We start from the raw sequence: 22,303 nt of genomic DNA, 5'->3' as shown, positions 1-22,303 counted from the left end.
CTCACATCCTCCCCTTCATTGTCCTGCAGCAGGATGCAGACAGCATAATTCTGTTAACATGCACAACTGAACATGCCTATGTACACACACATCTGTAATGCAGAGCAGAAAGAAAAGGGATGCAATTTGTGATGGAATCGTTTGTATCAAGTGTGAGAAGGTGGCAGGCAAAGTACATCTGGTACCATGTTACATGGAATTTTTTTTTCCCTAGAATGGTGAGCAGCTCTTGGCAAAATCCTGAGCAAGATTCATTCTCTCATGACTATGTAGCAGTGGCATTCCCTGGGAAACACAGTGTCAGCATAGGACAGAGTCAGGTCTCACTAGACCCTGGGCACAGGCTCTCCCTGTATGAAAACTTGACTAAGTGTCTGCACATTTGTGTGTCTCAGGACAGTTCCTCATGGTACAGAACAGTCATATACATGGTGGTTCAGCTGGTGTCTCTTACCCATGCCTCCTGATCTTGTGACAGCCAAAAGCTATTCCACAGATTCCAGACCGCCCCTTGGGGTATGCAGCTCCCACAGGAGCCCCTGCTGTAGCTTATGGTCTGGGCAATAATCAGTCTTGATTACCATCAGCTTCCAGAATGGTGCTGGTATATAGTAGAAATTTAAGACTCTTGTGTGTAATGAATTGCCACTCCTTCAAAAAACCCCTTAAGTGACAGGAAAGACATTTTTAAAATACAGAAGTCTAGGGCTGGGGAGATAGCTCAGTTGGTAGAGTGCTTGTCAAGGCCCTGGGTTCAATCCCCAGCACCACACACACACAAAAAAAACAGAAGTCTATAAGATAAGAAAGGTTGGGAAACAGGGTGTGCGGCCGTGGATGAGTGACGGCTGCACAGAACCTCCTGTACTCAGCATGGAGATGGGCTGCAGTCAGGGCAGGTGTGGGAAGCGGGCAGGGGACACGTGAGCCATGGATGCCAGACACTACCAGGGATGGTGAGGGTGGGGAAAGCACGGAGCTAGGAGCAGCCTGAGCCCATGTCAGTTCTGAACAGAGGCCCTGCACCCCACCCCAACACTGGTGGGTAAGAGCTCATGGCAGGAGTCTCCACTGCACAACCGTTAGTTAAGAGAGGTTAGTCAAGAGAGCCCCAACAGTTCTCCTGTGAGCATCCAGTTCCCAAGCGAGAGCCACAGAGCTTCCCACAGCCTTCTCAGGGTCACTCCTGAGTGGTGAAGGGACAGCCAAGGTCACCAAAATGTGAGGACAGACTAAAGCAGAGAGACAAAAGGACCTTTCAGAGCACATCTCACCACTAGTGTGCTAGAGTGACTGCCTTCAAGAAGAGGAACAAGGATGCTGTCAGGAGGTACCCCCAGACTCCACAGAGCTTCTGGAAGTTGCAAATCAGCAGAAATATTTAAAACCATCGTAGAAGGGCTATAAAAACAGTTGAAAACAGAACAAAAAGACAGAGGGGAAAGATCAGACACACCCAGGCAGTTATCCCAGAGGTTGTTCTGGCCCGCACAGGTCAAGATGATGGAGAGCAGCTGGGCATGTGGAGGGTTAAACTGATGAGTATGAGCATGCAGGGTCACCCAGCACCAGAGGTGTAGGAGACTGCATAGAGCACTAGGCAGAGGTTGTCCTAAGAGCTGTTAAGAAAAAGGCCCTGGTGGAGGATGGAAGATCAGATGGCCTCTCTGGGAGTCACCAAGCCCTGGCAGGGCTTGGGAATAACTTTTCAGGATTTAGGCTCATGTAATTTTGGACAAGGAGGTTGCAGCCATGTGGTAGACAGAGCCAGGAACTTTGGCTGATGACCTCGTTCTCAGGAGTGAGGCGGTGTTCCGACTTCTCTGCGTCAATTTCTTGTCCACAGTCTCATGGTGATGGTGTTTATGGAGTCCTATAAATGTATGTGCTGGTGCAGGTCTGCCAAGAGGCAACGCCTCACCAGGATCAGGTGAGCTAGAGGGCCACTGGGGGGAGCCGAACTGGTGATGAGGTCTGCAGATCCAGCAGTGGCTTTTAGGGATCTTGACGGGCCCTAGAGGCCAGAGCCCCTGGTGCTGCGTGAGGCCTTGGCACAGACCAGCTGGAGGCCCCCCTCTCAGGGGCCTTAACTTTTTAACTGAATGGTATATTATCTGATCTCCTTAAAAAGAAAATGATTTTCAGGCAGAAGGACAAAAAAGTGGCACAAGAGAGAATGCTAGCGTGCATGGACCTCTGCATGGGTGACATCCAGAATCCTGCTGCTTTTGGCTTTTCCTGGAGCCCCAGCAGGTCTGCCGGCCTGTGCCCACCACAGCCCACCATAGTCCTGGCACCTGGGCTCCACACCTTGTTGCAAGTCTTTGTTCTGCCTCCAGCAGCTGTGCTCTTCCATCCTCTGTGCCCCCCACCCTCCCTGGCCAAGGGCTCCCTTCCTGATTGTCCTGGCATAGCCCTGCTAAGTGGACTTTCATTAGCCCTCTGGGTTCTGCCTTTCCTACTGGACTTCCTGTGGCCACCAATGCACCATCCCCTCAGGGGCATGCAGTGAACATTGAAGATACTGCAGACCAAAGACTGAGACACTAAAAGTGCCTTGTGCTGCTGGTAGGAAAGGCCAGGTGTTTGATGGAAGGTCAGGAGACCCTGATTCCTTCCGTAGCTGTGAGCCTTCACTTGGCAAGCTGGAGATAGGACTAGGGGAAGCTGACGTTGGGTTCTAAAGGGTTGAAAAAAGATGCTTTCAGAGTGAGGAGAACCAGCCTGTCTTCCTGGGCTTTGTAAAGAAGGGAAGGACTGGTGAGGGCTGATGGCAAAGCCACCTGCCTCTGGTCACCTACTGCTGGTCCCTGAGTCACAGAGACCCAGAGATGTGGACATCCATGCAACTTATCCTGTGTGTGTATTCGGTGCACATAACACTGGTGCAGGGCTTGCCTGGTCATCATGAGTTGCCCGTGGATCTGGGCTGGCTTCTGTAGCCAAGTTTTGTTCTGACTGGTTGTGCCATGCTGTGCAAGTTTAAACTTTTTTGTTTTGGAATGGGTTTGACACTGTTGCCCAGATTGGTTGTGTGCTCCTGGACTTCCACCTCAGCCTCTCTAGTGCTGGGACCATAGGCGCCTGCCACCAGGCCTGGAATAGAACTCCTGATCTATTCATCTATTCATATCTATACCTGTGTTTATTTTTATTTTTAGTGCTAGGGATTGAACCCAGGGTTACATGCATGCTGAGCACATGCTCTACCCCTAGGTCACCTTTTTTGTTTTTGAGGGTTTTTTTATGGGGTGCTCTACCTCTGAGGTACATCCCAGCCCTTTTGATTTTATTTTGAGACAAAGTCTTGCTAAATTGCCCAGGCTGGCCTTGAATTTTGTGATTCTCCTGCCTCAGCCTCCCAAGTTGCTGGGATTACAGGTGTGCTTCACCATGCCCGGCCACACCATCATTTTTTAAAAAGGAACTGAACATTTATAAATTGATGGGGTGTTGAGGGGTGATTGAGTTGTTAAGGCTGGTCCATCACTCCTGGCCTACAACCCAGTTCTATGACAGGGAGATGCTGTATTTCCAAGGGAAGGCCACTCTTTGTAATTGGTATGGGTGTGGGAGGTGGAGGGGAGAGGACAAACCAAGCTTGAAGAACGTACTTGATATTTTTTGATATCCATGACCAAATTTCCCAAGTAAAAGTGTTGATCCAGGAACTCTGCCCTAGTCTCAGCTGGTTCATGAACCAGTCCCAGCTGGACCCTGCTGTCTGCTTTGGACCTATTGCCCTTTTACCTCAGTGAAGATCCTGCTGGGCCCATGCCACCTGGCCTTCCTGTGCCCTTGAGACTGTGCATACCCTTCCCTTGGGATCCATACTTGCTCTGGAGCTGCATCCTGGGACCCAGTGGCCTTGGGTTGCCAGTGATGAGGCCCTTGGTAGACTATGCTCAGAGGAGCGGCCACTGGGGAGTCTCATCCATTTCCAACCAGTGTTTACTGAGTGCCGTGTTGCCTGAGAGTGTAGGACCGTTGGGTGTATGTGCTGCAGACAGGTGGCCAGGGAGCAGGCACTCCCTTCCTCTTCAGTAGCCCCCTTTTAAGTGCTGGGACCTGATCCCCAGGCCACAGGATCTCTGTCCCAGAAGAACTGTCCCAGACCCTCAAGGGGCTGGGATCCCTCCATCCTCTGCCTGCTGTGAGAGTGGTAAATGCATCAGGTTCCCAAAGAGCCCAGCTCAGGTCTTTGTTTCCAGTAGTGGTGATAGGTGAGGCATCCACACAGCTCTTTGTACCACGGGTCTCTTGGTGACAAGTGTGGTCTCTTCCTCATCCTTTCCTGGGTGCCCAGAGCTCTCCTGCAGCAGCCTTGGCTCTCTGGCCAGGCATGAAGCCACAGCACCCTCTAGGGGTGACTTGGCAGCAGGGCAGCATCTTTCCTGGGGGGACAGGTGGTAATTCTGGTCTCAGGGAGGCACCTCAAAATCAACTGTTTGCAGTGCTGTCCCTGATGGGCCTCTGGCACTGCAGCTGCCGGCACTGAGTTTCCTGTAGGACAGAATTCCAGAAATTTCCACCAGAAAAGCAGAGGGAATGTTGGGGAGAAAGGGGTGCAAGAGGACTTTGACCAGACCTGGGCAGATATTTCCCTGAGGGTGTGTGTGAGACGCTCTCACTTTTCTTGGTGTGGATGCCTGAGAGATCTAATGTCTCAGTTGTGTTGGGGCACACAGCTCAGTGGCATGTGCATCCTTGCTCTGTCAGCAGTTGTACTACAGTCCCTGGTGTGTGGAAGACCCTATTCTCCATACCCTTGCCACATTGGCTATCTGTTTCTTTCTTTTTATTTCTTTGTTTGGTATTGGGGATTGAACCCAAGGGTGTTTAACCACTGAGCCACATCCCAACTCTTTTTATTTTTTGTTTTGAGACAGGGTCTTGCTAAGTTGCTGAGGCTGGCCTTGAACTCATGATCTGCCTGCATCAGACTCCCAAGCTGCTGGGATTGCAGACATACATCTGTTTTTGAACCTTGCCACCCTCTAGTAATGGAGGAGCATCGTGGTTCTGATTCACTTTTCCTTTTGACAGACGGTATTCAGCATGGTTTTCTGTTTTTTGGGTTTTTTTTTTGCTGTTGTTGTTATTCTTTATTGTTGCACATGACGGTAGAATGTATTTTGACATATCATATATACATGGGGTATAGCTTTCCATCTTGTGGTTGTACATGATGTGGAGTTACACTGGTCGTGTATTCATACATGAACATAGGAAAGTTATGTCTGATTCATTCTACTGTCTCAGCCTGGTTTCTTGTGCTTGTTGGCCATTAATGTATCTTCTTTGGGGAAGTGTCTATTCAAGCCTTTGCCCATTTTTAATCAGGTTGAGTTGAAGATGTTATTTATAGACAATTCTTAACAAAATACATGATTTATGAATATTTTCTTTCATTCTGTGGGCTCCATTTTTCTTTCTGCTGATACCCTTTTTTAAAAATTTTGTTCTAATTAGTTATGCATGACAGTACAATGCACTATGACACATCATACATAAATGGCGTATCATTTCTTATTCTTCTGGTTGTACATGATGTAGAATCACACAAGTTGTATAGTCATATATATACATAGGTGATAATGTCTGATTGATTCTGTTATCCTTCCTACCCCCATACCCTCTCCCCTCCCTTCACTTCCTTCTACCTAAAGTAATTCTATTTTTCCCTAGCCACCACCCCCATTGTGAATTAGCATCCACATATCAGAGAAAACGCTTGGTCTTTGGTTTTGGGGAATTGGCTTATTTTGCTCAGCATGATATTCTTCAGTTCCTCCATTTACTGGCAAATGCCATAATTTCATTCTTCTTTAAGGTCTAGTGATAGTCCATTGTGTGTATGTACCACATTTTTTTTTTTTTTTTATCCATTAATCTAATGAAGGACAGCTAGGTTGGTTGGCTATGGTGACTTGAGCTGCTATAACAGTGATCTGGCTCCAACACTGAAATATGCTAATTTTAAGTCATTTGGATATAAATCGAGAAGTGGGATAGCTGGGTCAAATTATCCAAAGGACTTAAAACAAGGGTGGTTCCATTCCAAGATAAGAAGAATCTCCATATCACTTTCCATAATGGTTACACCAATTTGCAGTCCCACCAGCAATGTATGAGTGTACCTTTTCCCCCACATCCTCACCAACATTTATTGTTGCTTGAATTCTTGATAATTGCCTTTCGGTCTGGAGTGGGTTGAAATTTTAGAGTAGTTTTGATTTGCTTTTCTCTAATTGCTAGAGATGTCGAACATTTTTTCATGTTCGTTGATTAATTGTATTTCTTCTGCGAAGTGTCTGTTCAGTTCCTTAGCCCATTTATCAATTGGGTTATTTGGGTTTTTTTTTTTTTTTTTTTGGTGTTTTTTTTTTTGAGTTCTTTATATATCCTGGAGATTAGTGATCTATCTGAGGTGCATGTGGTAAAGATTTTCTCCCATTCTGTAGGCTCTCTCTTTATGTTATTGATTGTTTCCTTTGCTGAGAAGAAGCATTCCCTCTAAAAACTGGAGCAAGACAAGGATGCCCTCTTTCACCACTTCTATTCAACATCATCCTTGAAACTCTAGCCAGAGCAATTAGACAGGAGAAGGAAATTAAATCAATATGAATAGGAAAAGAAGAACTCAAATTATCACTATTTGCTGATGGCATGATTTTATATTTAGAAGATCAAAAAAATTCCACCAGAAAGCTTCTAGAACTTATAAATGAATTCAGCAAAGTAGTAGGGTATAAAATAAACACTCATAAATCAAATGCATTCTTATACATCTGTGATGAATCTACTGAAAGAAATTTGAAAAACTACCCCATTCACAGCAGCCTGAAGCCAGGCACAGTGGCACACGCCTGTAATCCCAGCGGTTCTGGAGGCTAAGACAGGAGCATCGCAAGTTCAAAGCCAGCCTAAGCAAAAGCAAGGTGCTAAGCAACTCAGTGAGACCCTGTCTTAAATAAAATACAAAATAGGGCTGGGGATGTGGCTCAGTGGTCAAGTGCCCCTGAGTTCAATCCCCAGTACCACCCCCCCTGCAAAAAATAAAAATAAAAAGCCTAAAAAAAAAAAAAAAAAAAAAAAAAACTTGGGAATCAGTCTAACAAAAGAGGTGAAAAACCTCTACAAGGAAAACTAAAGAACACTAAAGAAAGAAAGTGAAGAAGACCTTAGAAGATGGAAAGACCTCCCATGCTCCTGGATAGGCAGAATTAATATTGTCAAAATGACCATACTACCAAAAGTGTTATACAGATTTAATGCAATTCCTATTAAAATCCCAATGACATTCTTTATAGAACTAGAAAGAGCAATCATGAAATTCATTTGGAAAAATAAGAGAACCAGAATACAAAGCAATCCTTTAGCAAGAAGAGTGAAGCAGGAGGCATCACAATACCAGATCTTAAGCTTTACTCCACAGCCATAGTAACAGAAACATTACGTATTGGCACAAAAACAGACATGCAGACCAATGTTACCAAATAGAAAACACAGAGATAAACCACATGCATACAGTTATGTCATATAGACAAAGACGCTAAAAACATTCACTGGAGAAAAGATAGCCTATTCAATAAATGGTGCTGAGATAAGTGGAAATCCACATGTAACAGAATGAGATTAAACCCCTATCTCTCACCCTGCACCAAACTCAACTCAGAGTGAACCAAAGACTTAGGCACTAGAACAGAGATCCTGCACCTAACAGAAGAAAAAAAGCAGGCTCAATCTTCATAGGACCTGACTTCCTTAACAAGACCCTAAAGTGCAAGAAGTAAAATCAAGAATCAGTAAATGAGATGGATTTAGACTAAAAAGCTGCTGCTTCTGGTGATACTCTTTTGCTGTCTGAGAACCAGGTTTCGATGTACAGTTACTAGTTTGCTAGGCTGACAGATGCCTGAAAGGAGCTCCTGACACCTAAGGAGGGTGCCATGTGGTCTGCCTGCCTGGCAGGTGTGCACACACACACACACACACACACACACACACAGTCATGCATAGACACATACAGAGATACACACACAGAAAACAGACACACAGAGACACCGAGATATATAGAGACACGTACAGAGATGTGCAGACCCACAAAACAGAAACACACACAGATGTAGAGATACGCAGAGACACAGAACACAGATATAGAGACAGACACACAGAGACACACACAACTTTGTTTGAGAGTGACTGACATGTATGTTTAAAATGCCCATTCCCAACCCTCTTGGAGCAAGAGTTATAAAAACTGAGAACCTGCCAAACACAGTGGTGCATGCCTCTAATCTCAGTGACTTGGGAGGCTGAGGCAGGAGGATCACAAGTTTGAGGTTAGCCCAGCAAGTTACTGAGATCCTGTCTCAAAATAAAAATGCTGGAGGTGTGACTTAGTGATAAAGCACCCCTGGGTTCAGTTCCTTGTACTTAAGGCTTATGTGATATACCTAAGACTTGTGTGAATGGGGACTGAGCACTGCGGGCAAGAGCCATGGACAGGCCTCATGTTGCCTGAATATTAAGTGTCTATGTGACCTGCTCCCATTGACTTCTCTGGTACTGACTTTTCACACATCAGGTTATTTTTTTTTTAATTTATTTATTTTTTAAAAACAACTCAAGACATAGTTAGCATAGGTCCTCTGGATAGCTCTCCAAAGAAACGGCACTTTAGCTAATGTGGTGGTGGACACGCGTATTCACAGACACGTGGGAGGCTGAGGCAGGAGAGGGTCTCAAGCTCAAGAGAGGCCCTGACTCAAAATCAGAAGTGCTGGGATGTAGGTTCGTGTACTGCACACACGAAAAGAAGGAAGGGAGGGAGGAAGGAAGGAAGGGGACGGAAGGAAACAGCATCTTCAAAATCACCTCGCCCAGTTTCCAGTTCCTGGGGCCTCAGTGGCCTTTGAGAGTCAGAGTGGAAGTGAGCCATGTCCTTTTTTCCTGCTGGGTTCAGAGCCCCTGGAGAGCTGGTTGGCCAGCATGCAGCCATTGCCCTGTCCTGATCCCAGCACTTGCCTTGTCCTGTGACTGCTGTGTACAGTGGGCTGGCCTGGGGCCACAGGGAGTACCCCTGCTCTGTTCCCCAGCAGGTTGCAGGGAGAAACTTTTCTCTACTTTGCAGCACAGGCTTGGTTGAGGAGTCTGAGCTCTGGGGAGGCTGATCATTGATGGTTGCCTCACCCCTGTGCTTCCTCACAGGGATCGACTACAAGACAACCACCATCCTGCTGGACGGGCGGCGCGTCAAGCTGGAGCTCTGGTGAGTTGGGGTGTCTAGTGGAGACGGGGGAGCTGTGGAAGAAAACAGGAAGGTACCTTCTTCACATCCCGCTTGTACTTGCCATTTAAACAAACCCTGCTCACACAGAGAGTGGATTCTGTTCCGAGGGGACATAGGAGGTCTGGGGTAGTTTGTCCTAACAGTGCCCATGCCCTCTTTGCTCAGATAGACTTGTTTCCACAGTGGCCTCAGCCTCCTCTGGGCCTTTTCCTGGGCTACACATTAAATAACACGTCCCAGGGGCTGGGGTTGTGGCTCAGTGGTAGAGCGCTTGTCTAGCATGTATGAGGCACTGGATTCCATTTTCAGCGTCACAAATAAGTAAATAAAATAAAGGTCCGTTAACAACTAAAAAAATATTTAAAAATAAAAAATAAAAAGAAGAAGAACATCTCCCAGAACTTCAGAGTCTGCAGCATCAGTTTCACAGGTCTGGGGTTCTCCAGAGAGTGTCTGCCTGCGTGGTATCCCTCACTGGTGCACAGTGGCACCTTACTGGCACACCCCATCTGCGCCTGCTCTGGCTCCCCTCGCTTGGCCTCTCTAGGACATCCAGAGTAAGCTGCTGAGCCAGAGCAGAGGACATGAGTCCCTCACCCAGGTCCTCTGATCTCCCTGTGTGTTTCAGGGACACTTCGGGCCAGGGCCGGTTCTGCACCATCTTCAGGTCCTACTCCAGGGGCGCACAGGTAAGACCAGTAGCACTCTCTTGCTGCTTTTCAGATGGCTTCTTGTGACCCTTTCTGATCAGGCAGCTGTCCTGTCCAGTGTCCAAAGCACATTATTCCTTTTTAAGGGTTTTTTGACACATGAACATCAGGCTTTCCCAGATGGCCTGTCTCTGGAGAATGCATCCTCCTATGGCCTGTCTGAGCTTGGGAGCCTCCCCACAATGTTCGACTGTGTTCTCAATGCACCTGCTGTCAGTGTCCCTTTACAGCACATTGCTGTCCTCAAGCTGTGGCCAGTGACATCTGCCTGGTGCCATGGAATGTGCCCTGAGCATAGCACAACTGTCACAGCACCCTCCCTGAGCTGTTGAAATACATTAGCTGAGTGTGATGGCATGCACCTGTAATCCCAGTTAGTCTGGAGGCTGAGTCAGGAGGCCATGTGTTGGAGAGTCGGAGGCCACCCTGGGTAACATTGGGGAAAAAAAAACACATTATACATCTTTTACATTTTTAAAAAATTTAACCCAGAGTACTTTACCACTGAGTTACATTCCCAGCCCTTTTTGTTTGAGACAGGGTCTCACTAAGTTTCTTAGGGCCTTGCTAGATTGCTGAGGCTAACCTTGATCTTGTACTCCTCCTGTCTCAAACTCCCAAGCCACTGGGATTACAGGCATGTGCTATTATGCCCAGCTTTTACATCTATTTTTAAAAATATTTTATTAGGGGTTGAGGTTGTAGCTCAGTGGTAAAGTGCTTGCCTACTATGTGCAAAGCCCTGGGTTCAATCCCTAGTACTGCAAAAAAAAAAATAAAATCTGGCATAGTGGCACACACCTATAATCCTAGAGATTTAGTAGACTGAGACAGGAAGATCACAAGTTCAAGACCAGCCTGAGCAACTTATAAGACCCTCTCTCAAAAAAGAAGGACTGGGGATGTGGCTCAGTGGTAGAGTACCTCTAGGTTCAATCCCCAGTACCAAAAAACAATTATTGTTTTCCATTTGTTTGTCAGCATTTCCTAGTTTTTCTGCAATAAACACGTATAATTTTGCAGTAGAACTGTACAGTGAAGGGAACAGTTACCTTGGGTGGGGCATAAAGAGTTACTGGGAAGTCATGAAAAGGCAGTTGGAATGAGCCTGGTGGGGCTCACCTGTGGTGTTCCACTCTACAGCCATGGCAGGGGCATAACAAGGAACAGACCCCGGTAGCTCGGTGTGTGGGAACTGAGAAAGGGCCTCCTGAGCTCTGCCTCTGGGAAGCAGAGCACGTGTCATCCTTTCTGAGTTCTTTCCAAAGTGCGCAGCACGGTGGGTGGGTTTGCGTTTGCTCTTTACTTCTGGGAGTTCTCAGTTCCCGTATCCTGGCTAAGGAGTAATGGCAAACCCTGAGTGCACATCTAGGACTCAGGTGGGGAGTGCCAGGGGCTTCCTGGTGGCTTGCCCCAGGAGGAGCCCTGAGCCTGCCCTGGCACTGCCCTGTCCTCCTGTGTGTCCTGCTTGGGGAACAGCAGTGAGGTGCTGGGGTCTCTTGAGTCAGTGCAGCCCCTGCTGGCAGGCACCATCTTCCAGATCAAGTGATGTCATTCTCCTACTCTCTCGTAGGCCAGAGAGGCCTTGTGGGTCCCTCAGGGCCTGGGTCTTGAGGATGGCACCAACAGAGGCCCCTGGCCACTGTCCTGCTCGTTACCTACCACGTACAGCACTGTCTTGTGGCTCCTACAGAATCCCTTCACTTTTCACCAAGGAGCCACAGGCTGTTCTCGCTGGTACCTCTGGGCCAAGTGCACATCTTTTCTGTGGTTGAGGTCAGAGGTGGCTTCTCGAGGCCCTGCAGGTTGGTGCTACCCACTTGGGGAGTAAGTAAGCTGGTCACCCTGGCGTGAGATACTGGGGCAGGGGCAGGTGGGCCTGGCTGTGCCAGGGAGAGGAGCTGTCCTGTTCTGTTGAGGGCTCAGGGAGTTGGCTTAGCACCAGCTGGTGTGGCAGTGAGGGGTTCCTCGAGGCAGAAGAGGGCTTCATATGGAAAGCAATGCAACACGACTGCTGAGGACAGCGCCACTTGGCACCTGGCCGTGGGTGGCATGTGTTGGAGCACAGTGTGGCACTTGTTCCCTGCCCTTGATGCATCTGCGGCTTCTGGGAAGAGCCTGGCGCTGGGGAAACAGGCAGGAGGGTTTCACTTTTGTTTATTTGTTTTGTGGTGATGGGGGTTGAACCCAGGGCCTTACGCATGCCAGGCAAGGGCTCTACCCAAGCTTCACCCCACCCTCCAGCCTGCCAAATACTAATCTTTTTTTTTTTTTTTTTAATAAGATCTGGCTCTGTTTTCCAGGCTGACCTCAAACTCCTGGGCTCAAGAGGTCCTCCTGCCCTAGCCTCCTGAGTTGTGCTACTACAGGTCACACCTGGCTAAGTTTTGTTTTTAACCAAGGTACCTCTCCATCTCAATTGGAGTGGTGATTATGTAGGTCCATGTATTTGTCAGAAGCTTATCAGCATAGCTGTACCTCCTGCCTGTGTGTTTCTGGCATGTGGGTTAGAAGTCAGCAAGCAGTCACAACAGAAGGCACCCCTACTTGGCCCCAACTGTCCCACTCCCAGGAGTCTCTCCTGGAGGCAGGCCGATTGAGAGCACAGGCACTCTGAGGGGCCTTGCAGCAGGTTGTTCCAAAGGCAGCGTCTGCTACTGGGAAGGGCTCCTGTCAGCGGGGTGGGTCTGAGCTCCTGGAGGACACACCCTGTGTGTGAGCAGTGAGCCAGGAGGTACGGGGACCTTCAGGGGACTGGAGGGGAGAGCACCTGCATGTACTTAAGCCCTAGAGTGCTAATTAGTTTTAAAAAATCAGAGCATAGATTACTGTCATTGCTAACAAGGCAAAAGGTAGTGAAATAATCTATTTTCCTCTTGTTCTGGCTCTTTGGGACACAGGAGTGGGGCTGGGATTCCTTTGGGATTGATTCTGGTAAAAAAGGAATCTCATTTTGGTTTCTCAACTATCCTGCTCTGGTTCATCCCAAATAGTTTTCCCAGGCAAATCCATCGTTGCTGTGGTCCCTCTGCCTATGCTGTGATGAGTGCTGGCCTTGTCTTTGTGGCCTTCCACTCTGCCTCTTCAGCTCATAATCCTGACTGATTGAATTTAGGCAGTACCATAAATGGCCTGCCTGCTTAGGGCACAGCAGAGGAGAGCTGGGACTGTTGGCATTAGCCAGGAGGGGTGGCCAGGGCTCCGGACCACCTCAGGGCACAGTGGAAGCTGGGGCCAGCCCATCTAGCCCCCATGAGCCTTCTGCTCACTCCTTTAAAATGTGACACATAAGGGGCCAACATAAGAAAGAAAGTGGAAGCCACCTGCCGCCTAGACTTCTTTGTGCAGCGTGTTTGTGTCCTCATTCGTTAAGATACAGTGCTTTGCCAGACACTGCGGCCACACCTGTGATCCCAGCGACTTGGGAGGCTGAGGTAGGAGGACTATGAGTTCCAGGCCAGCATGGGCGACTCAGTGAGGCTCTAAGGACTTAGCAGGAGGACCTGTCTCAAAGTAAAAAGGGCTGGGATGTGGCTCAGTGGTAAAGAATCCATAGGCTCAATTCCTAGAACCAAAAAAAAAAAGGTCATACTGTGCATTTTGCACTTGGTCTCTGTCTCTCATCTCGCAGCCCTGTGTCTGTGACACTGAGCTCACCTGTGAAGTGCACTTCTCTTCTTTTCATTTCCTGAGGGATCCTGCCTTGCCTCGTTGGCTCTCCCAGTGAACGCCACCTGCCGTCTAGTTATTCCTGGTTCTCAGCAGTGCTAGGCTGTCCCCTGGGAGGTGGGTCTTTGGGCTCGGACGTGGGCTGCCACATTGGAGGGCTTGCTGCCATGCTTCAGGGGGCACTGACCCCCAAGCCTCCCTTCCCCTCGCAGCAAACGAGAGGCTGGGGTCCCTGCGCCTGAGCAGCAGGGCTCACACCTATGTTTGTGTTCATTTATGGTGAATCTTACCAGTTTTTGCTCACCCAACTGGCTCATGTTGGTCAGTTTTCATAGTGGTGCCTGGCCTTGGGGGTTTCCCCTCTGGGCTTGAGGGGTTCCTCCTGGATGCAGCTGCGGCCCTGTTCTGAGTCAGGCCTGCTGTCCAAAGGGTGGGGCCTTTGTCTTAAGGAGACCTGGAGTCACGTGTGTATTGCAGAAATGGGATAGTGTTTTGGAGGGGAGGCCTCTGAGTCCTGGCCCTGAGGTGCACACTGCCCTCGCCTTCACTCTCAGCCCTTGCCAGTCCTCTGCCATGTGCAGCTCTGTGGCTCTCTGGGTGGGTTCAGAGAGCTGCTGAACACTGTGGTGGCTGGGGCGCCTGCTGGAGAGCCATAAGGGTGTCACTGTTGAGATACTCAGGATGGATGGAGACAGCCCAGAGCTGTGCTCCTAGTAATTGGTCTCTAAGGGATGTGGTGGGAAAGACCCAGTAGCAAATCCTGCTCAGCCTGGTTGGGGGAGCCTTCATGAAACCTGCTCCCATAGCCACTAACATCCTGCTCTGTGCATTTCTGGCTGGAAGACTCAGAAATGCCTCTGTTCAGCTCTGCTCAGCTCTGCCCCAGCTACCTCTGGGGCAGAGTCCACTGTTGGACTGACCACAGGACACTCAGCTCTCATCCTGCAGCTTTGCAGCCACACAACCCAGACCTGGGTGTGTGCAGCTTAGCTTCTGTGATGTTTGAATGGTTTCAGAGTAATGCCAGTGCTGTGCCTGGAGAGCAGAAGTCAAAGACAACTCAGGGGCGGGAGGTAGCAGGCTCTGAGACAATCCCTCTTATAGAAGGTCCCCTCCCCACCACCCCACTGTGGTGGGCAGCAGACACATTTCCCATCTGACATTCATGCTAGTAACCCACAGAGTCTGCTGTGCCAGTGTTCTTGGGCCTGGGCTTGGCTGTGGCTATAGGTGACCTCTGTGTGTCTCCCTTGCAGGGGATCCTTCTGGTGTATGACATCACCAACCGCTGGTCCTTTGATGGCATTGACCGGTGGATCAAAGAGATTGATGAGGTGGGTGAGGGTCTGCACCCTGCAGAGGAAGGCACAGGACTAGGCTGTGCCTGAGTTACTGCCTGCTATGACCTCTCCATAGCGTGGGGGTGGTCGGGGGGCACTGCTCAAGACTGAGGGGTGGGCATGCCCCACAATTTGCCTCTTAATTCTGTATCCTTTCCCCTACCAAGCATGCACCTGGAGTTCCCCGGATCCTGGTTGGGAACCGGCTGCATCTGGCTTTCAAGCGGCAAGTCCCAACTGAGCAGGCCCGTGCCTACGCGGAGAAGAACTGCATGACGTTCTTTGAGGTCAGCCCCCTGTGCAACTTCAACGTCATTGAATCCTTCACCGAACTCTCACGCATTGTGCTTATGCGGCATGGAATGGAGAAGATCTGGAGGCCCAATCGAGGTGGGTGGGGATGTGGTGGGTGGAGCTGAGAATGCTCTGGTAAAAGGGAAGTGTCCTCTAGAGCTGCAGTCCCCTTGTGCTGCACAGGGTGAGCAGGTCTGCATGTGGGATGCCTCTGTTTGCTCTGGAGTCAGGACCTTAAGGCCGGTGGCTGCAGAGGCCATCCCAGCAGCTTTGCAGTGTTCTGTCTGCCCTATTCCATACCTTAGTCAGAAACCACAGGAGCTGGGGCCATTGATTGGTGCTTCCTGGCAGCTGGCTGCTGAACAGAGGGGTGGTCACAGTGGAGCCCAAGCCCCTCCCTTTAGGGGAAACATAGAGAGCCTTGTACCCTGAGCCTACCCTGCCACCAGGAGCACCTGCAGACTCTGCAGACCTCAGCCGGGTACAGCTGGAGCCATGGGAGGGGCTGCAGAGAGTGACTCCAAGAGCAAGTTGACCCCCTGCCCCACCTGGGTCCTAGGGCGGCCAATCTGGAAGCAGCACCTTGCAGTGAGGGAGCCACTCAGTGCACAGTGTCTGTGCTGGGTGGCTGGGGGCAGAGCCCTGTCCTGGCTGGGAGAGGGCAGCTTCTCAGCACCTGCCCTGGTGGGCCTCACCTGGCCTCCATTGATCCCCGCAGTGTTCAGCCTGCAGGACCTCTGCTGCCGTGCCATCGTCTCCTGCACCCCAGTGCACCTCATCGACAAGCTTCCCCTACCCGTCACCATCAAGAGCCACCTCAAGTCCTTCTCCATGGCCAATGGCATGAATGCTGTCATGATGCATGGCCGCTCCTACTCCCTGGCCAGTGGGGCTGGGGGCAGCAGCAGCAAGGGCAACAGTCTCAAGAGGTCCAAGTCCATCCGCCCCCCCCAGAGCCCTCCCCAGAACTGCTCTCGGAGCAACTGCAAGATCTCCTAGCAGGCAGCAGGCAGCACTCTGCAGACTCGGGGAGGCTCAGTGATGGAAGAGCGCTCCTGGGCAGGAAGACTGGGCCACACAGCCTGCTCCAGAGCGTCAGGTTCTCCTCCACACCCGCTAGGTGGGGGGAGCGTGCAGGGGAGAGCACACTCCATGGACGGGGCTCAGGGGTCTTTGGGCAGCTGGGCTGCTGGTGCTACGGAGACCCTGATCTGAATCAACCCCAGATTCCAGGCTGCCTGGGCTTGGACCAGGAGGGAGTCTGGCTCCCCTTCCTTATTTATATAGAAAACATTTTGCCTGTTTTGTACATTTTTTAAAAGGCTGTCAGGGAAGCTGGATGCATCTGCGTGCTGAGCTTGCCTCTGCACACCACAGCAGCCATGAGGAGGGCCCGTGTATCTGGGGAGGGAGGGACTCGAGCGGTGATAGCAGGAGTGCAGTCAGAGCAGCTGTTCTTTAGATTCACATTCACTTTGCCTGGGGTGTTGGCACCGCCCGTGCCAGTAAGAGACAGAGAGGCCTCCCCCACCCCTAGAAGCTTCTGGCAGTAATCTTGGCCCAGCATCTGTTTCTGACTTGGGTGACGAGTGTGCCAGGCACAGGCAGACGTGTGACCTGCAGGAAAGGGGAGAAGCAGGGTGTGAGGGACCTCCCTGAGCGACTCCAGGGTCCGTCTGCTGTGAGTGGGCACCCTTGGTGACAGTCACTACGTAGAACAGGTCTCCAGGTGGAGGATGCAGAGCCATCTGTAGATCTGAGTGACACTGGAGTGACACTGGTGGCATCTGAACCAGACACTGCCAGGTGTCCAGTGGCTTGTTCTTATCCATGCCGCCCTTTTGCCTGTGAGGTCACATGCCACTGGAACCTCTTTGACCTGTTTAGTGGTACTGCCTGGACAGCAGCCTTGTCTGCACCTGGGGCCCCTCTGGAGGACCTCCCAGCAGCCCGTGTGCCAGTGCACAGCACCCTTATCCTCACCCTGTGAAGCCATGGCCTGGTCCTCCTCAGTGTTGCCCCCTCACCCGGCGCCCCCACCCTTGGCCACACTGGTGCTCAACTCTACCTCCTGCCCTCAGGCCCCGGCCACCACAGGAGCCCTCCCTGGGCTGGGAACCCTCTCTCCAGGTCCTTCGTAGTGCACATGTCAGAGGACAGTCCTGCTGCAGGTGTTTCAGGGCACCGTGGACATGCAGACGTGGCACCATGGCCTGCTATTCTGGGAGATGGCTCCTGTGCTGGGGAGCCTGTGGCAGGGGCAGCTCCATCCTCTCCCAGCCCCAGCGGTCCTGTTGCTGCCAGCAAGGCCCGTTTCTCTGGAGTTGTGAACAGAACTACGCAGACTTTATTTTAAGGAGCTGGACAGCCCCATGTGCACCATATCAACACTACCCTCACTGCTGCTGGACCCTGCATTCCTGTGTCCTTTGAGCTGTTCTTGTTTCTTTGTACAGTAAATGTAATTCAGCTGTGCCCTCCCTGTTGGTTTTGTAAGGTTAGTCCAATTTTACGGGCTGTGGCGGTAGGGGTGGGTTTAGCAGTGGTGCCCTGCACAGCTTTGTGCTTGGCCACCTGACCCCCAGCTTTGTTGAGCCATCTGTCTTCAGGAGCTGACCTTGATGACCGCAGCCACACTGGGTTTGCATACCTGGACACAGGGCTGATGGTGGGCTGGAGTGGCCTGGCCTGGTTATAAGCCAGTTTCCTGGGGAAACACCTTCCCACATGGAGCCCTCGTTTTCAGCACCCACAGCTTGCCACAGCTTCAGGGACCCCAAGGGTGAGGCCCTACCTAGTCCTGCTCAGCAAAGGGTGAGCCATGCCCTGGAGGTCAGATCTGAGCAGGATGAGGATGTTCTACTCTGAAGATGGCCCCATACTCCAGGGTCCCGTGCTGCTCCTTGGGTGCTCTAGGCCTCGGCTATCCCTGCATGGCCTGCCAGGCTGCAGTGAGCTCCTGTCCTGCCCCATCTGCAGGATGGCCTCGCCACCCACTCCTCATTATCAGGGGCTAGCTCACCACAGCTCCCCAGTAAGCCAGGAGACATTGGTGCCTGGCGACCATCTCTTAGTTCCATTCTGGCCAGACCAAGCTCTTTATTACCCTGCCTCCTGGGTCAGGAGGTCAGACTCAGGGCTACTTCCTGGGGCCCCCAGACCTCTGGAGCCACAGAAGGGTTTGGAAGGGCAAATTCCAGGCAGCCTTTTGTCCTGCCACCAGCCTTTGATCTCAGGCTCCCTGCTCCCCAGTGGAGGAGGGGCCGCCAGCCCAGCTGGCCCCCAGGTCAGGCAGCTGGGGGCAGGGAAAGACTCCCGGGTGCTTGCAGGCCCTGGGCAGCTTGTAGAACATTTGTTTTTTGGCTTTGGTACTGGGGATTGAACTCAGGGGCACCCACCCCTGGAGCCACATCCCCGGCCCTATTTTGTATTCTATTTAGAGACAGGGTCTCACTGAGTTGCTTAGCACCTTGCTTTTGCTGAGGCTGGCTTTGAACTCTAGAGCCTCCTGCCTCAGCCTCCTGAGCTGCTGGGATTACAGGAGTGGGCCACTGGACCCGGCGGACATTTGCTCTTTTAGGGTGTACCTAGATGCCCTTAGACTTGGCCATCCCTAGGATACTGATGTGGAGCCACATCCTAGTGCTGGGCAGCCTCAGGGCGTGACTGTGGCCAGCACATGCAGGCCTCCCTTTCTACCCCAGGATGCCTGCAGGCGTCACTTCTGCACCTCCTTGCCCTGCTGAGGAAGGACCTGGGCCTGGGCCTGGGCCATAGCCAGAGGCTTCAGCAGAGTGGGTATCTCTGGGAATGCAGAGTCCTCTGTGTCAACCCAGGGCCTGAGCTGCCAAGGCCTGACCCCTGCAGATTTCACATTCACCCCAAGATGTGCTGGCACAGATCAAAGTGAAATTCTTCCCAGGAAGTGAACAGACCCCTCTCCATCTGCTGGGCTGAAATAGCACTCCTTTGCCTTACCTGGATTCACAGGTGACAGGTACCATCTGGACCTGCCTTGGGGGGGAGACCCAGGCCTGTGGTCAGTTGGGATGAGGTAGGTACCTGAACCCGCTTCCCCATGGGAGACTGAAGGGTGGGGACAAAAGCTGCTGAATTCTGGCCTCACCCCTCCCCCCTGAATTGAGGGGGGAGGGTCTTCAAGGACACTGACCCCAGCTGACTTCAGCCTATGGGGGGAGGGACTCTGAGCTACTGTGTCGTCCCCCTCCTCTCCTCTGGCCAGAGCTGGCCCTTCCCCGCCCCTTGATGACCCTGCGCTATTGAGTCCTGGCCCCTCCCCAGCCTCCCCTCCTCTCCCTATGCTGACCAGGACCTGAGAGTCGCCTGCAGTGGTTGGGAGAGGGAGGGGCAGGGCTGCACGGAGATCTGAGATTCCAAAACCCACCCAACTGGGGCTGGGGGGTGGGCATTTGCAGTGGGCTCCAGCCTCCGGGGCCAAAGGGGAACCCAAAGAATCAACAGAGGAGAGGAAGGGCCAGTCCAAGGCAGGGACAACCGGTCACCAAGAGAGTGGATGCCTGCAGACTGCTGTGCTCTGGGGCCCAAGGAGGGGCTGGCAGTCACACGGCCTTGCCCCCTGGCCCTGTGGTCCCCATGCCCTCCCTGCAGCTGCTCCTGCTTCTGTTCCTCATCGTCAGGCTGGCCTTGGGGGCTGGCCTGCTTCCAGAGCTAGGGAACCACCCAGGCTTGTGCCCCAACCAGCTCAGCCCCAGTCTGTGGGTGGACGCCCAGAGCACCTGCGAGCGTGAGTGCGTCAGGGATCAGGTGAGCGTGGGGACCCCAGGGAGCTCGGGTGTTTGGCCCCACCCCAGCCCTTTCCCTGGGGGTGGGGGCAGCCCAGGAACCCACTTCCTACTGAGCTCTCTACACTCTCTGCCAGAGTTTTGGCCATGACCCCCCCATACGAGGGGCCCGGGTGATACCCCATCTTTGCCCTCACCAGACCTGTTTCTTCCCTGCCTGGGCAGCAGTTATCTTCTGTCCACCAGAGTGGACACAGGCCTCTGAATTTCCCCTTGCACAGCAACCTTCCCTCACACTGGTAAAGGGGTGATTGGGGGTGGGTACAGGGTCCTGTGTGATGGAACCAGGGCCTCCCTCATACTAAGCAAGACTCCTGCTGAGCCACGCCCCCAGCCCAGATCTGCCACTGAGCCAGGCCTGGGCTCATTGGGAACCACAGGAGTCCTGCTTGGGGGTGTTGAGGATTCAGTGAGGTGACATGTGGCCTTGCAGCTCATCATACTGGACAAAAAGCACTTCCTCCATTTTCCAGAGGGGAAGCCAGCTCAGGGGGCTGCAGCTGCAGGTATCTGCACATCCTGGTGCAGCGGCAAGGTGGAGACCCTGGGCCAGGTGGGAGGGCCTCGGGGCTCCGCTGAGCTGCCCCCCTCCCCCAGGACTGCGCTACCTCGGAGAAGTGCTGTGCCAACGTGTGTGGGCTACAGAGCTGCGTGGCAGCCCGCTTCCCAGATGGCCCAGCTGCACCCACCACGGCAGCCTCCTGTGAGGGCTTCAAGTGCCCGCAGCAGGGTTCTGACTGCGACATCTGGGACGGGCAGCCCGTGTGCCGCTGCCGTGACCGCTGCGAAAAGGAGCCCCACTTCACCTGTGCCTCTGACGGCCTCACCTACTACAATCGCTGCTACATGGACGCTGAGGCCTGCCTGCGTGGCCTTCACCTGCACGTGGTACCCTGCAAGCATGTCCTCAGCTGGCCGCCCAGCAGCCCAGGGCCACCGGAGACCACAGCCCGGCCAACGCCGGGGGCTGCCCCCATGCCACCTGCCCTGTACAGCAGTCCCTCCCCACAGGCAGTGCATGTGGGGGGCACAGCCAGCCTCCACTGCGAGGTCAGTGGCCGCCCACCCCCTGCTGTGACCTGGGAGAAGCAGAGCCACCAGCAGGAAAACCTGATCATGCGCCCTGACCAGATGTATGGCAACGTCGTGGTTACCAGCATCGGGCAGCTGGTGCTCTACAATGCCCGGCCAGAGGATGCCGGCCTGTACACCTGCACTGCGCGTAATGCCGCAGGCCTGCTGAGGGCCGACTTCCCCCTCTCTGTGGTCCAGCGGGAGCCGGCCAGGGACAGGGCCCACGGTGCCCCTACTCTGGCGGAGTGCCTGCCTGGCACGCAGGCCTGCACTGGCCCTGCCTCCCCACACCATGTGCTCTGGAACTTCGATCCACAGCGCGGTGGCTGCATGACCTTCCCCGCCCTTGAATGCGACGGGGCCGCCCGGGGCTTCGAGACATATGAGGCGTGCCAGCAAGCCTGCGCCCGCGGCCCTGGGGACGCCTGCACCTTACCAGCGGTGCAGGGGCCCTGCCAGGGCTGGGAGCCACGCTGGGCCTATAGCCCACTTCTGCAGCGGTGCCTGCCCTTCCTGTACAGCGGCTGTGAGGGCAATGGCAACAATTTTGAGAGCCGGGAGCGCTGTGAGGACGCCTGCCCTGTGCCCCGCACGCCGCCCTGCCGGGCCTGCCGTCTCAGGAGCAAGCTGGCGCTGAGCCTGTGCCGCAGCGACTTTGCCATTGTGGGGCGGCTGACCGAGGTGCTGGAGGAGCCCGAGGCTGCGGGCGGCATTGCCCGTGTAGCTCTGGACGATGTGCTGAAGGATGACAAGATGGGCCTCAAGTTTTTGGGCACCAAGTACCTGGAGGTGACACTGAGTGGCATGGACTGGGCCTGCCCCTGCCCCAATGTGTCTGCTGGGGATGGGCCACTGGTCATCATGGGCGAGGTGCGTGACGGTGTGGCCGTGCTGGACCCTGGCAGCTATGTACGTGCTGCAAGTGAGAAGCGGGTGAAGAAGATATCAGAGCTGCTGGAGAAGAAGGCCTGCGAGCTGCTCAACCGCTTCCAAGATTAGCCCTGCCCCGTCCCCCTCTGCCCTCCTTCTGGACGAATAAAAGCTCTTCCCTGCCCTTGGAACTCACGGCTGCTGTTGCTGGGGGACTGTAACCCTTCC

The 22,303-nt window shown here is 52.7% G+C and overlaps 2 protein-coding genes across 4 annotated transcripts in view; both read left to right on the top strand.

The window, feature by feature from the left end:
* Rab40c (RAB40C, member RAS oncogene family) overlaps positions 1–17,783 on the top strand; it is a 32,788-nt gene extending 15,005 nt beyond the window's left edge. Inside the window, exons 3-7 of the mRNA XM_047533826.1 lie at positions 9,214–9,274; positions 9,924–9,984; positions 14,931–15,008; positions 15,182–15,404; positions 16,027–17,783. Coding sequence (XP_047389782.1) covers positions 9,214–9,274; positions 9,924–9,984; positions 14,931–15,008; positions 15,182–15,404; positions 16,027–16,307 — 704 coding nt within the window. The 3' untranslated portion in view covers positions 16,308–17,783. The remainder of the gene's footprint in view (positions 1–9,213; positions 9,275–9,923; positions 9,985–14,930; positions 15,009–15,181; positions 15,405–16,026) is intronic.
* On the top strand, positions 17,738–22,258 carry Wfikkn1 (WAP, follistatin/kazal, immunoglobulin, kunitz and netrin domain containing 1). Of its 3 annotated transcripts, XM_047533822.1 has the most exons (5): positions 17,738–17,805; positions 19,299–19,362; positions 19,745–20,093; positions 20,605–20,637; positions 20,729–22,258. In XM_047533822.1, exons 2-5 carry the CDS (start codon positions 19,358–19,360, stop codon positions 22,202–22,204), a joined length of 1,863 nt encoding a protein of 620 aa, XP_047389778.1. In that variant the 5' UTR covers positions 17,738–17,805; positions 19,299–19,357; the 3' UTR covers positions 22,205–22,258. The 3 variants fall into 3 exon arrangements, with proteins under 3 accessions (XP_047389778.1, XP_047389779.1, XP_047389780.1); XM_047533823.1 differs by lacking the exon at positions 20,605–20,637 and having other exon boundaries at positions 17,799–19,362; XM_047533824.1 differs by lacking the exons at positions 17,738–17,805; positions 19,299–19,362 and having other exon boundaries at positions 20,008–20,447; positions 20,478–20,637.
* The last annotated feature ends 45 nt before the right edge of the window (positions 22,259–22,303 follow it).

Source organism: Sciurus carolinensis, chromosome 18 (assembly GCF_902686445.1).
Source record: "Sciurus carolinensis chromosome 18, mSciCar1.2, whole genome shotgun sequence".
In the NCBI taxonomy this organism is placed as follows: Eukaryota; Metazoa; Chordata; class Mammalia; order Rodentia; family Sciuridae; genus Sciurus; species Sciurus carolinensis.
This window is presented reverse-complemented; position numbering and strand designations above follow the sequence as displayed.

Coding starts and splice junctions, on each gene's coding strand:
- Wfikkn1 (XM_047533822.1), top strand. Junction 20,094..20,604: donor GTGAGTGCGTCAGGGATCAG/GTGAGCGTGGGG, acceptor TCCATTTTCCAG/AGGGGAAGCCAGCTCAGGGG. Junction 20,638..20,728: donor TCAGGGGGCTGCAGCTGCAG/GTATCTGCACAT, acceptor CCCCTCCCCCAG/GACTGCGCTACCTCGGAGAA.